General features: G+C 38.1%; 1 protein-coding gene across 1 annotated transcript in view; it reads right to left on the bottom strand.

The window, feature by feature from the left end:
- The window catches only part of PPP1R13B (protein phosphatase 1, regulatory subunit 13B), a gene marked incomplete at its 5' end in the record, with an annotated part of 36,376 nt that overhangs the window by 927 nt on the left and 21,246 nt on the right, over nt 1–14,203 (bottom strand). Inside the window, 9 exons of the mRNA XM_009703962.1 lie at nt 774–973; nt 1,885–2,051; nt 2,746–2,879; nt 2,958–3,095; nt 5,444–6,210; nt 6,763–7,261; nt 8,115–8,281; nt 11,580–11,735; nt 13,466–13,646. Coding sequence (XP_009702264.1) covers nt 774–973; nt 1,885–2,051; nt 2,746–2,879; nt 2,958–3,095; nt 5,444–6,210; nt 6,763–7,261; nt 8,115–8,281; nt 11,580–11,735; nt 13,466–13,646 — 2,409 coding nt within the window. The remainder of the gene's footprint in view (nt 1–773; nt 974–1,884; nt 2,052–2,745; nt 2,880–2,957; nt 3,096–5,443; nt 6,211–6,762; nt 7,262–8,114; nt 8,282–11,579; nt 11,736–13,465; nt 13,647–14,203) is intronic.

Below are 14,203 nucleotides of genomic sequence, written 5' to 3'. Positions count from 1 at the left end.
GAGGCGTTTTCGGGGGTGAGGTTTTTGTAAGCTACAGCATGTTCTTCCGTAACTTCTGAAAAATTAAACAAGCAGCAGCAGGAGGCCAAGGGCTGACTTACTCCTGCCCACAACAGCAAAACTGCTGCTCTGAAAATGACTTGGTTTATTTAGCTCAAGATCCCAGACTAGACCAAAGGATGCTTTTATGCAAGTACAAGAATTCCCTGTCAAGCCTTAGAGAGAGCTTATTTCCTGCTGCATGAGGTTTTCTTACGCATTTTGTCCTCTGTATCTACTTAGCAGCCTGACATTCCTGGTGTCTCATGAGAGCAGTCTTCCATTAGACCAAGAGCAGCGTGAATGACTTGCCTACAGGTGTCATCTTCAAGGCTCTTCCCTGTTTTAAATTTGTACGTATCTATATGTTCCTTATCTTGTGGCAGGTATTAAAAACCGTCCTAAAGAACTTCCTGGGCCAAAGCTTCAAGCTGCCCACTAGAGCCACCACACTTTACAGAGGAACCTTGTATTTTAGCCAAGGGGAAAAACAAAGCCTTGATTAAAGCATAAACTATATTAAATATTCTAACTTGCCAAATAAAAACCAGCACTACTGTCCTAACCATAGCCTCTCCTTTTTGTTTTACAACGACACAGAGGCTAGGGAGAATAAGGATAGTCTGCTTTGCACCACTTCATAGCAGTGTATCCAGATGATGCACAGAGGGATTCTGACCAAAGATCCATCTTGTGTTCCTACTTCAGGAGGAAGTAAAAAAATAGAAACTTACCCCAAGAAGATTTTTAGGCACATAGCCTTCTTTATCATTGAGGCGGGCCCACCACCACTCGGTTTCATTGTCATCCTTGCGTCTTAGAATAGTAATGGCATCGCCCTCATGGAATGACAACTCGTCATTATTCTGCGCTTCATAATCCCACAGAGCGTACACCACTCCTTTATTCATCACTCCCAACTTCTCTTGCACTCCTGTTAACAACAAATTAGAGAACACACTAGATGGTAAAATACCCTATTTTTCCCTAGGAGATTTTTAGTATGGACACTGTGGCCCAAATACTAGTCTCTTATTAATAATATTTCATGAACAGTTTCCAGTACTTCCATGATGAAATGCTTTCAGAAATTTAACTGCATGATAAAAACTAATTTTATGGAATATTTTAAACCACTTTAGAGCATGAGGTTTTTCTCTTTTGTTATATATGCAATAGAAACTTGACAATATTTTATTCAGAAGAGGATAAAACCAGTTTTACAAATGTTTGAGCAAAGGAGCTTTACAGAACTGCTATATATTTCTCATAGGCCTGCTTTCTACAGCGGGCCTTATACAGCAACACTTGAAGCTTTTGAAAATCTCCACAAAGTCAGGTATATAGAGCCTTAATGAAACTTATATCCTCTGATGTAAATTAAAAATTTGTCTGTTCCATCAAGGTACTTTTCTTGCAAAATATATCATCTTAGTAACTAAATACATTCTCTAAGTTAATTATTCATAAAGTGTATGCGTTTCTTCATGTGATCTGCTAGAAATTAGTGCATCTGGAAGTTGGAATAGCTCTGTCAAGATACTTGACAACTCACTGTTAACTGTCAAAACCTCCCCATGGAAGCATTTCCTTGAAATTAAGCCAAAACTTTAAAAATCTGTAACATTAGAAGGAGCCTGTGAAGTAACTCAAAGAACAGAACAACTATGAGCAACGTAATAATGAAAAAACTATTCTGTTTTTAGCATTTTGAAAGAACAGGTAGGTGATGGGCAGTATTGTCAAGTGTGGGGCCTAAGCAGCTGTTTCATGCAGATCAGAGAGACAAAAAGGGATGAATTTTAGAAAAGCTAAAGAAGTTTGTGAAGTAGTGTCACAGCTTACCATACAAGAACTGGGAACACTGAATATAACCTTCTTCCATCTCTTCACACTTGTCTGCAGCAGTTTCTATATCACTTATAGTTGAAGCAAAAATAGCTGCCCCAGATTCAACCAGTAGTTTACAGAGATGAACACTATTGCAGGAAGCAGCACAATGCAAGGGTGTCCTGAAATAAAGCAAAAATGTATACATGAAAAAATAAACTTCCATGAATCCTAACTATTTTGTCTCACAACACAGAGTTTAGCCTGTCTATTTTCAAAGGAAATTGTTCTTTACGGTTATAGTATATGTATGCATTGTCCAAAACCTGACTCCAGTAAAGCGAAACATTATAAAATAGATGTTAGCAAAAATGTTGATCGTCATAGCTTACAAAACTGCTGGGAATAAAAGGGTATTTTCCAGTAGGAGGAAATTTAAAAGGTAAAACAAAGGTGAGGGCAAACCAGATCAGCACAGCAAGGTTTCACATCACCTCCAAACGCTTCAGAAGTGCTACATCTACCTGTAAGGCTAGATTCTTCAAGAACACCAGATTCAGTGGTGGGTTATACGAAGATGGAACTTAAAGAAATTAACTTTTGTTATTTACAGTTTAATTATTTTAGCATCTGAACAAGAAATGCAACTATACCACTAAGTAAAACCTAAACTTCATGATTTAAGTATGCTTGCACATGAGTTGAACGCAGCATAACTTTGCATTTGAGTTTGTCACCACCTAGAAATTAGAAAGTGCTCATTTGCTGGGGGTAAAGGGGAAGGAAATTGTTCCCAAAACAGGTCTTGACTAAGTTTTTAATGTACATCAAAATGGTATTTCTCCCAGATGCTAAGTTAAAAATCTTGACACTTACCACCCATCACTATCTGCTGCATTTACATTTACACCAAAATCAAGCAGGAACTTCACAATGTGGTGATGACCAGCACACACTGCATTATGCAAAGGTGTAATTCCTTCATCATTCGGTTTACTGGGATCATCAACCTATTGAAAACATAAAATAGTTCAGCACTTGTTTTCCCCCAAAATATTTAGAGAGATTGCCATTGTTTAGAAGCTCACCTCATATATGATTCGTTGTACAAGATCAAATTCTCCCTCCAAAGAAGCATCTAAGAGGAGGGCCAATGGATTGAACTTCACTCTCAAACCATGGCCTGTTCTTTCTGAGTTAGGTTTCTTCAAATTGGTACGTTTTGTCTGAGTAGAGATGAAGGTTGGAAGGCATGATTTCAGGTTGCATAAATATTACAAATTATTCAGTTAATTTTAAACTAGATTAAGAATCCCATCTTCCTTAAATAGTAATGAGAACTATGCAAACATTTCATAGAACCATAGAATGTCCTGAGTTGGAAGGGACTCACAAGGATCACTGAGTCCAACTCCTGTGTCTGTGCACGACAACCCCAGAATTCACACCATGTGTTTGAGGGTGTTGTCCAAATGCTTCTTGAATACTGTCAGGCTTGGCACTTGACTGCTTCCCTGGGGAGCCTGTTCCAGTGCTCAACCATCCTCTTGGTGAGGAACCTTTTCCCAATATCCAGCCTAAACCTCCCCTGGCACATCTTCATGCCATTCCCCCGGGTCCTATTATTGATTGTCAGAGAGAAGAGAGCAGCGCCTGCCCCTCCGCTTCCCCTCGTGAGGGAGGAAGCTGTAGATGCGATGAGGTCTCCCCTCAGTCTCCTCCAGGCTGAACAAACCAAGTGACTTCAGCCGCATCTCATACAGCTTCCCCTCTAAACCTGTCACCAACTTCATGGCCCTCCTTTGGACACTCTCCAGTAGCTTTATACCCTTTTTCAGTTGAGGTGCCCCAAACTGCGCACAGTACTGGAGGCGAGGCTGCACCAGTGCAGAGTAGACTGGGACAATCCCCTCCCTCGACCAGCTGGCTATGCTGTGCTGGATGCTCCCCAGGATATGGTTGGCATTTTTGGCTGCCAGGGCACACTGTTGACTCATGTTCAAATTGCCGTCTCCAGAACTCCCAGGTCCCTCTCCGCAGGGCTGCTCTCCAGCCTCTCGCTGCCCAGTCTGTATGTGTAGCCAGGGTTGCCCCATCTCAGGGGTAATAATTTCTATTATAAAGTCTCCAAATAAAAGGCCTGATATCTTACTATGCCTTATTCAGTTAAAAAAATGAAAAAGCATGCCACTATAATTTCGAAGCTTCTAATTAAAGGTAGTGAGTACAAGGAACAAAGTCAATGGCTTCTAAGCATCACTATCTTAATTCTATCTAATACAAGCTGAATGTGTCTCTGGTAGATTGTCTGAGACACTGTCAGAATTTTTGCTTAGATTAGAAAGCATGACACAATTACACCCGAGTAACAGTCTACTCAGAAGAATCTTTGCCTTGAATTAGCAAAAGGATCTGCTGCAGGTCAGTACTGACAAGTTATGAGTTTCGCTGTGGGAAAGAAAAGTACAGAACATGAAGCTATTCTATGTGACATTCTAGCTGGTGTTATCAGAAGAAGCATTCTCAAGATCTGAAACACACTGAAATGTGTTTTGAGAATATTCTAAATCATTCACATGTGTCCTTGTCACTTTCCAGAAAAAGAAAAAATCTATTCTCAATTACAGCTTTCACAGAATGCTTTTAGTCTCTAGCACTATAAGATCCATTTTCCTTTATGCTCTTATTTAGTATGGCTATTTCAGTTTGGAAAATAAACCTCTCAGCATAAATAATATCTGTTGCTAGCATATTCCATTCTCCCAGAAGCATCCTGGCCCACCTGTGCTCATGGAAAACGCTTCCAAGGCCCTGTGCACCCTGCAGTCAAACTGTCAGAAGAATGCAAGGTCCCTACATGAGTCAAAAAGTCGAGATGTTCTTTGAAACCAATGTTAAAGTGAGTCATATCAACAACTAAGAATAAAATTCAGTTTTCTCCCTATTTTCAGTTCTCTATATGCTGTAGATTTTGGTAATGACAAGTATTTAAAAGACTTTGGTGCAGCTGAAGGAGGACCTTTGAAAGCAATTCAAATTGTGTGGCAAGCCTGTTAGAAATTGCTAAAACAAGTCAGCTGTGTTGCCGTTAATGTTAGCCCTGGTCTGACATCTCTCTGCTGAGAAGGGAAAAGGAGTGCACTTCTCCCAGAACAGTTTTTTCAGCTTGCTTGCTGAAACTTGCTGAAAAAGCTGAAAAAGCTTACCTTTAGTTTCATACAAATAGTTATCTTTGTAGGCCCAGCGAAATGAAAAAAAATATTTTTAATGGAATCTCAGATTCCAGAATTAGTTCTGCAACAACAGTACATCCCAAAAGAAGTTCTACAACCTAAAGTACATACACAACCTCCTGTTGCTTGTATGCATATTTTCCTTATTAAACAGTCTCAGTAGTAAAGAAACTAATCCATCAGAATTCTCCCCGGAGCTCCCTTGGTTTTCTTTTCTTTTAGTATCATGGAACTTGAAGTGCAAACATACCATTTAGCATAAGTTTACCATCTTCCAGTTATGCTTGAACACACAGCTAATTCTATAGTTCACAAAATTGTCTTTTTGCTTTGTTACTTACTGGAGGAAGAGGAGGAGGAAGTGCAGGTGGCAAAGGAGCTTCATCTTCTACTGGAGAACTGACCTCAGGCGTGGGACTGGATGACTGTTCAGTAGAAGGAACTATAGCAGGATTGTTGTTGTTATCTTCAGTTGTCTCAGATGTTTGATTTGTGGTTTCAGTGCTTATCAGTTCCTCAGTGGCAGGAGAAGGTAATTCATTGTCATTGGCATCTGACGAAGGGGGTGGCTCATCAGGAAGAGGAACTGTAGGTTGCACGGAAATAGGTTCTTCAATATTCCCATTGGTACTAGTGTTACCATTGTCAACATCGGCTAAGATGCCTATGAAGTCCTGCGGATTGCTTGGCTGATAAAAAGGAGCACTTTCTATTCCTCCAGCAAGAGTATTAAAGCGCTGATACAGCAATTTTTGTATATTTGGTCCACTTGGGCCTTCTGGTTCAGTGATAGAACTACGCTTCTTTAATGGCCTAGGAGCATTGGCCAATTTTCTTCTCAGAGCTTCAAGGTCAGCATCACTTTGATATCGTAGTGGTGAATGCACAATAGGTGTGAGCTTAGTAGGACTGAGAGGACGAGGAATGTTCTCCACATTGCTATTTTCACTGGATGGTGGAGCATTTTCCAGCTCTTGATCTTTTTCAGAGACCTCAGTCTGAGGCTGAGATTGTGGCTGTGGGGAAGTCTGGGCAGGCAAAGAACCATGAAGGAATGGCAAGGGTGAGGGAGAAGTCGAACCAGACTGTAACACAGGTTTTCCATAAACTGAAGAAAAGAAAGATGGAAAACTGTGAAGAACTCTTCTCAAATTATGTAATAAAATATTAGCAACTAAACCACGTATGTCTCTGTTGCTGCTTTTTTGACACTAATACACAAAGAAAAAAAAAAAACAAATTAGTTATAACAGAACCTATCAAAACATAAATAAATACTCACCTGTTGGTGATGGTGATGCTTCTTACAATTATAAGCTACAAGTAACACCCTCTTCATGAAGAAACAGTAAGAGGAGAAAAACTCTCCTCTCTAGACACTGTTTTTTCAACTTGTTTAGGAAAGTATTGGTAGAGTGTCCAGATTGTATTGGTTTAATTGCATCTTCTTTTAAATAAAAGGTAATTGAATATATACTTGCTTACCACCCCAAAAATATATGGGATCATTTTTCTGCCATGCTGCATACATAAAAATATCTTTCCTCTTCTCCCAGATTTAGACAAGTTTTTCAAACTGATATGGAAAGTAAACTAAGCCCAAGGAGCAGATCTTAACAGTCTATTTCAAAGGACAAAAATAAAGCAAAAGATATTCTACCTGCTTTTACCGACTTATTTAAGGTATTGTATACAGCTTGTTGGTAATTCTTTGGTGGTGTTGCTTGCTGAAGATACATGGAGTAGATGGAACTGGAGTTCACTGTCTGTGGCCCTTTTCTGGGAGACTGAGGTCTTGATCCTTTATCAGCTAGAAAAGGTCTGATTGCCACAGTTAAAGGGAGTTCTGGCCTGCCATCTCCTGGAAACAAGGGGGGACCGGAAGGTTGATACGTAGGGCTGGGAGGTACAGAAATTCTCTGTTGAATCTGTTGTGAAGAACTGGGCTGATGTACATTGCTTGGAGGTGGAAGTGGAACAGGTCTTTGTCGATTTGTTATACTAGTGCCAGGTCTGGGCAGACTGCCATCCTTTCTTCTTTCTAGAGAGTTTGTAGAACCTGTTCCTAAGGGAACTGGACTTGGATAGGTCCCATAGTTTTGAGGCAACTGCTTGCTTACACCAGGAACTGTTGGTGGCACTTTCCCCAGGTCAAGACCCTATGTAAGGACAATAAATAGTATATACCATTTAATTAAATAAAATACTTGTGAGCAAGAATATTCCCAATTCAACAAAACACACTAATAATCTTGTGTGACAGCAAAGGAGTCAATATAAACAATTTGTATTCCTTAATCACTGGATATGATTCTACCTGAATTAATCACAAGACCTCATCATACATAGGCCACTGCTGAAAGGCATCTTCAGCTATAATACATTAATATGAATCCAAAACTATTTGCATACTTTCAAAGCCTGAATAACTTGTTCTAGGTTCTGGACTTCAGTATCTAGTTGATAATGGATTTGATAATATATAGTGTGATAACCAAGTTTACTAGAACTATTTAAAGACAAAGTCCATATTCTTTAAGGATTACAGTCTTAAAGAATTCATAAAGTACTAGAAAAACAGCACTGACAGACAACACCAAGTATGGATTTAATGACTTCTTTTGTGAGATTTTTGTGAGAAAAGGAGCGCATTGAAAAAGTGATAATCTACACCAAGGAAAAAGAGTAATGAAGATTTGAATTAGAAAAACAGGAATGCGGTGGAGATGATTAGGAAAAGGAAAAGAAGAGAAAAGGGGAGATCAGATATGTAGAAGAACAGGAACAAATGCTAACTACTGAAGTTGAAAAAAAAAAATTAATACAAATTGTAATGTGTTAACAGAAAGGAACCGGAGGAATACAAAGGTTATTTTCTTTATGACTTTTAAAATAATCATCAGCAGGGAAACTGAATGTGTATGTAACTGAAGTGAGTTCAGCTATGGTGGAAGCCAAAGGTTCATAATTTCAGCAAAACAGATATATAAATATATCACAGATGAAACCCACCAGCTTATCAGTACTTCCTAATACTGAAGGCAAAGGCTGGCTGGATATAGTTCCTTGTTTTAAAGCAGTATCCATGCTTGATTCTTTCCAGTCTGTGTTGGAGATCTGAGGGGGTTTCACCACAGGGGTTGAGCTCTGTTTAAGTATTGGCCAATTTCCATCATTAGCTTTAAAACAGACAAAAAGACTGTATTTAAGACAATCCACACCACCATTGTAAACAAGCAAAATAACATGTGAAATGGAATAGCTTATATTACAACAGGATTAATTTGATCCCAGAAATGAGACAGATCACTATTAATGTTTGATTCAGAAATCAATACTGAAAGCCCAATCACTGCATATATGCTGTTCATTAGCCTTTGACATTCAAATTGTATTGAAAATTTCTATAGAAAAAAAAGATGGTTATAATTTTGGTTTGAGTGTTGCAGACTCTACTACTAGAAGGTAGACAAGTTCAGAACAAAAATCTTTACAGAAATACTTCATCAACATATTTCTTTTGGTACTATGCAGAGACACTGTCAAATTATGCTAAATGGTAACTCTACGTAAGTTCTGAGTGGACTTACTCCAAAGTAAACTATGGTTACTAGATTCATTCACTCATAACAGGATGTAAAAACTCATTTCAACAATGGGGTGGAACAAAAGCACATATTCCTTTGCTGGAAGTGGCGGTTAACTTACCTTGTGTTTTTCTTCAACATACTCCCCTGATTAGAATTGCCCCAGAGATTTAATTTTAAAGGAATTTATAAAGCCAGCTGACAACTTCAACTCACAGTGTCAAGATACAAGTCATGGGCTTTTATCTTCATCATATGCAAAAAATCATGCACAGCTGCACATAAACTGAGGCAATAAATCCTTAATGAAGTCCTAGATGCATTGATATGTTACTTTATTAACTGCATGAGACTATTTAGTTTCTGTTCTCTAAGCAAGAGAGTTGAAATAGCCTGATAATTAGATCTGTTTTATAGTAACTAAATAGATCCCTGGTTAGATCCTAAGGCTTTGATTTGCCTTTACAAGATTAAACTTCAGCTTTCTCTTACTCTAAGGAGACCAGAGATCATTTCTCCTTCCCTACTTCTTATAATTATCTTAGTGGAGCACTTAGGATCAGTAAAGATGACATGTAACGTGTAACTAACTTTACTAGAGGATAACTAAAATGGAGGGGGGTTTGTGTGCGTGTGAGAGATTTACTGAGACTTCTGCTCTCCAAGTAAGACAACATCAAATGAAAATCAAGTAATTAATGGCAAAGTTTTCCATTTCATTTAAGTTTTAAGCTCCTAGAAAACAGAATCAGCAAGGCTATTTCTAGAATTTGTTGCCATCCTCTGTCTAGTATACCAGACAGTCTAAGAATAAGCTGCATAGGAACATCCTAATTACAGTGAATTTAACAATTCATAAGGCTTATCCTCTTTATTGAGTATCCCTTTTCTTCCCCGCCCCCGAAATGACAACCTAAAGATTTCTTGACAATTACCATCCAGTGTTTTCACTATATGAGTGCAAATTCACTCTGTTACCTCATAAACCTATTTATAGGCTTGTTAAAATTGTATCGTTTTTAACCGAGCAAAAAATAAAATGTCATACCTCTGCATTTAAGCTACCATACAAATTATTTTTTAATTATATGTGCAAATCATTCCTTAACATTACACAAACTATATTGTATTAACCTTTCAAATTCAGATCAACTGTGTTTGAATTTTGACAGATAACTACTTTGGAGAAAGAGTATTTTTGTGGTTGGTCATTTAAATAGGCTTACGCTTCTATGTTTTTACACTGAGAATATAGTACATAGTCCAGAAATCACTTTTCACACTTTCAAATCACCAGGAAGTAAAGTAACGAGTCCTGGCTTTAGTACAGGCATCATCCAAGTACTGCACATGTTGGGGTTTTTGTTTGGTTTTGGTTTTAATCATTTGGTTATCAAAAGCAAGACCAGAAGAGATGACTGTCTAAACACTGACCCTAAATAATGGCAAATTTTACAAGTATGCATTGAGTTAACATTTACTATACAAAATACACAGGATGTTCCATAACTACAGTAAGGTTACGGTTCAGTAAAACTTTTGTTCTGAAGATCAGTACAAGGTGTTATAACTGATTCACACTAAACATGAAAGCATCTTTGCCATAAATTTCACTATTAAGAAAGCACTTACAGAAGCAACAGCAAAAATCCCCAAGAATTTAATTACCTTACCTGCAAATACAAGCCCGCACTCTTCTACTAGAAAGATAGTTATAGAAAAACTTTTTGTAATCCTTCAAATTCCAAATATTAGCATGTTCATCCCCAAATTCTGAGATAACAGACTGGAAGTAAATTCAAACTCTCTCTCCTCTCTCTAACTTCTCTGTTTCATTCTACTTGTATGAACATCAGACCGTAACTGTTCCCACCTTCAACTCCTTCACATTACAATCTGGCAGACTTGCCAACTACCATGCATTTTCTTATAGGTGCACCTCTCACATACTCCCACAACCCAAGCTGAATCTCATGCACTTAACTAAGCTGCTGTTGCAATCTGCAGCTGCAGAACACAGCGCCAGAGGCTGCACAATAGGTGCTAAGAGGAGGCAACCAAACAGCGTCTGCCTTCTGCTATCTTTGGTTCAACTGAACAGGTCCCAGACACTCTTGCCCATCTGATGGCAACACCCTTCTGACAAGCCCTCACTAGCTCCTGCTCTCAGCCACCCCATAGCCATTACAGCCAACCGGCTTCATTTTCTCCTCCAAATGTATCCTCTCGCCTGCTAATTGTAATACTAGCTAACAACCAGCGTATTTCAACTCTCATCAGTCCATTTTGCATTTACATAAATAAGACAGTGACATGCAGACACAAAAGGTTTTATGCATTAGTTCTCCGAGTTTACCTAAAAGTTTTTGTAGGTCTGGATATAGGATACTTACTATAGCAACTGAAGCACAAAGTATTACGATTTTGTCCAATGGAAGTCAGCAAGATTCTTGCTATTGTCTTGGACAGAGTGAGCTTTTATCCCAACTCTGGGGCCAGTGCAACATGGAAACTCAAAGTTTCCCACAAAGTAAACTCAAGCTAAACCTGTATGTAATACATCTATCTAATGTGAGATATACTAAAACATGCTTTAGTTACTACCCAGAATTTTCTAATAACAATTAGAAAATTTCAAATTTTTTCAATGAAGAAAACTCAACCCTAGTACACTAATCCAATATTCCAGGGATGAATTTGCTGCAAGTCTGTTTCCTTCAAAGATGAAAAGCAATTTCTCAACAATTTTACATTTCAACAGCATCTTCTGCATGCCAGACCACAGCGCAAGTTCTAAAGATGCTGTTTAATATGCATCTGTATGCAAGAGCTCAGATGACCATATTAAAAACTGAGTTCTTAGCTAGCCAGAGATCTTCTATGGACTCACAGTGTTGGGTGTCAAAGAGAGTAGGTGCCAGGCGGATGACATTGTGAACAGCAGACTGAAGAGAAGTGGGAGGTGACAGAATAGGATCCACTATTATGTCTAATTCAGAAACCTTCCAGGTGTCTGGAGATTTTTTCACACACCCACAGTCCGTCTCTACCGGACACACCAAGGCAGATCCCGTTACACAGAAAAAGAAAGAAAAAAAGTGGTGGAAAAATTATAACAATGACAATGGAGAAATTTGAACAGGAACACTCAGATAATGAGAAATAAAAGCATGACAGTTGAAAAAAAAAAATCACAATTTGTTTTCTTCCTGGGAGCATATAAGCTTCTCCTTACATAGGTCTATCCTGCAGAACTTTATTCAAGTACCTTCAGTGTAATAAACACAAGGTCAGTCCTAAGGCAGAATAATTAGTTTTATAAAATCAAAGAGTTATCATTCAGAGATTCTGTAACCTCCTGAGGTAGGTCTAGAAGTGGGTATGTATATATTCGGAGGTTGATATTTACAAAATAGTGGATTATTTTTGGTTGGTGAACTTAAAAGTTATGAGCTGTTCTTTCCCATATACGGAAGAGGAATCCACATGTCTGAAAACAAAACTGTTGCAAATCTGTCACTTCATCCCACAATTAAGTCATTCCATATTCTTAAGACTTTTCCATAAAACCACAGTGATGGGGTTTGTACAGCCTTTGAATTAAACTAAAGGTATTGTTAAATCACTAATACCAATGGAAAAGGCTGGTTTTGTTTATTTATTTATTTTTTTTTAAGTTCTGTTTTGACAGGTTCACTTCCTGACTTTGGGGTTGGGGGGGTGCGGGGGGGGCATTTCTGTCATTCTTTCCTACAGAGAGGTTCAGATTGTCTTCCCTCCATCTCTTCCTCCCCATCTGGAAGCATGCTGCAAGCTTTGCTGGAGTATTCAGTTTTCAGTACTGGAATGTACGTGAATATTGCAGCAGCTTTGCTCTAGTGGTCATTGCTTATCTCAGTTTAGATCTCCCCTAGGAGACCAGGTAAACTAAGTCCTGTGGTCAGACCAATGGGATCGTGCATTTTTATTTGTATTACGCGCATTTTCCTAGCTAATAATTTCTTAAGAATTCTCATTTTGCTAAGATGTGAGCAGACAGGTGAGCTTTGCCAGAATGAGAACTTAGGGTACAATTATCATGACTTGCTTCCTTCAATCTCCAACATAAATTAAAAAAAATTAATTCTATTTTATAATGTGGATGGAATTATTAATTATGGGAGACATGGCAGCCAATTTTGGACATCAGCTTCTGGGGAGTACTCTGGAGGTGCAGCTCCCTCACTAATGAAGGCAGAAACAAGTAAATAGCAATGCTAAGGTTATTCCATTTCATAAATGCTTCAAGCACCACAAATTCTCATATCGCAGTTGAAGCAAAAACCTCCCATAGTTTTATTCTATTTTCCTATTTAGTCTCCTTCTGAGAAGTAATATTATTTTTACTTGTTCACTAGCTTTGACAAAAGGCTACACACTGTAAATAGTTGTTTATAATATAGTTTGCCACAAAGTTGATTTCATTATTACATTCAAACACACAAACTAATTGAAAAGCTATTAGACAGAATATAGAATCTGTGAAGGAACATGTGCTCCTTTTAGTATGTATCAGCTAGTAAAGTTTCAAAGAAAACACTCCATCTCCCAAAAAAAAAAATCATGGAAAGAGGCAAACTCACCTCATATCAAATGACTAATGTCCAATTCACAGAACAGTATCGCGACATCTAAAACTTGCCTCTTCCACTACAGAGATTACGCCAACATTGGCTGTCCTAAGATTACTCCTTTCCAAACCATGTGTGTTAATAAACACCACACTTAAGTACTTACCAGATTTTGATCTTCCATGTGTTGAGCTGGAAGCAATGGTGAGAGACTGTGGTTTAACTGGATCTACGGGTACAGCATAATTGCCAGCACTTGGAACTTGGATGTAGGGTCCTACTGCTGCCACCCTTCCTGAAGCACTCAAGGATGACTGGGGTGATGAAGTTCCATTGATACGATTCAACTAAAAAAAAAAAAATTCAGACAAATTGAAACGTGAACTTCCATTTAATCCAGCCATTTGTGCACTAACAGCAGGTCTAAATCTAATTATCTAGAACTGTGCAGTGTAGCTAAGACACCTTAATAATTAAGTTACCATACACTCCATGCTTCTAGGGAAAAAAAAAAAAAAAAGAGACATATAGAAAGTACAAATTTTATTCCCTAAAATCAACACCTCAAAAATTAAATTTCTCAGCCACAACACATACATTTCTGGTAGAAACTTTTATCTATGTGAGGTCTCTTTCATTGTGCCTTTCTTAGGCAAATGGACTAAAATGAGTTCCTAAATGATTAAATGTGTATGAGTTTGGGGTTTTTCTTTTTTTTTTTTCCTTTTTTTTTTTTTTTTTAAAGCAGTACCACCATCTAGGAATAGATCAATTCTGGATTTCCATATGTATCTAGTCCTTGGATAAATGGTCTACTGTGCAACTGATTTCTTGTCAAAGTTCCAGACAACGATTAAGACTAACTTTACGAGACTATTTACATTTTTATCAATTTTCCATATTG

Source organism: Cariama cristata, unplaced genomic scaffold (genome assembly GCF_000690535.1).
Source record: "Cariama cristata isolate BGI_N322 unplaced genomic scaffold, ASM69053v1 scaffold17437, whole genome shotgun sequence".
NCBI lineage: Eukaryota > Metazoa > Chordata > Aves > Cariamiformes > Cariamidae > Cariama > Cariama cristata.
Note: the sequence above shows the minus strand (reverse complement) of the source record. Positions and strands in the feature narration are given on the sequence as shown.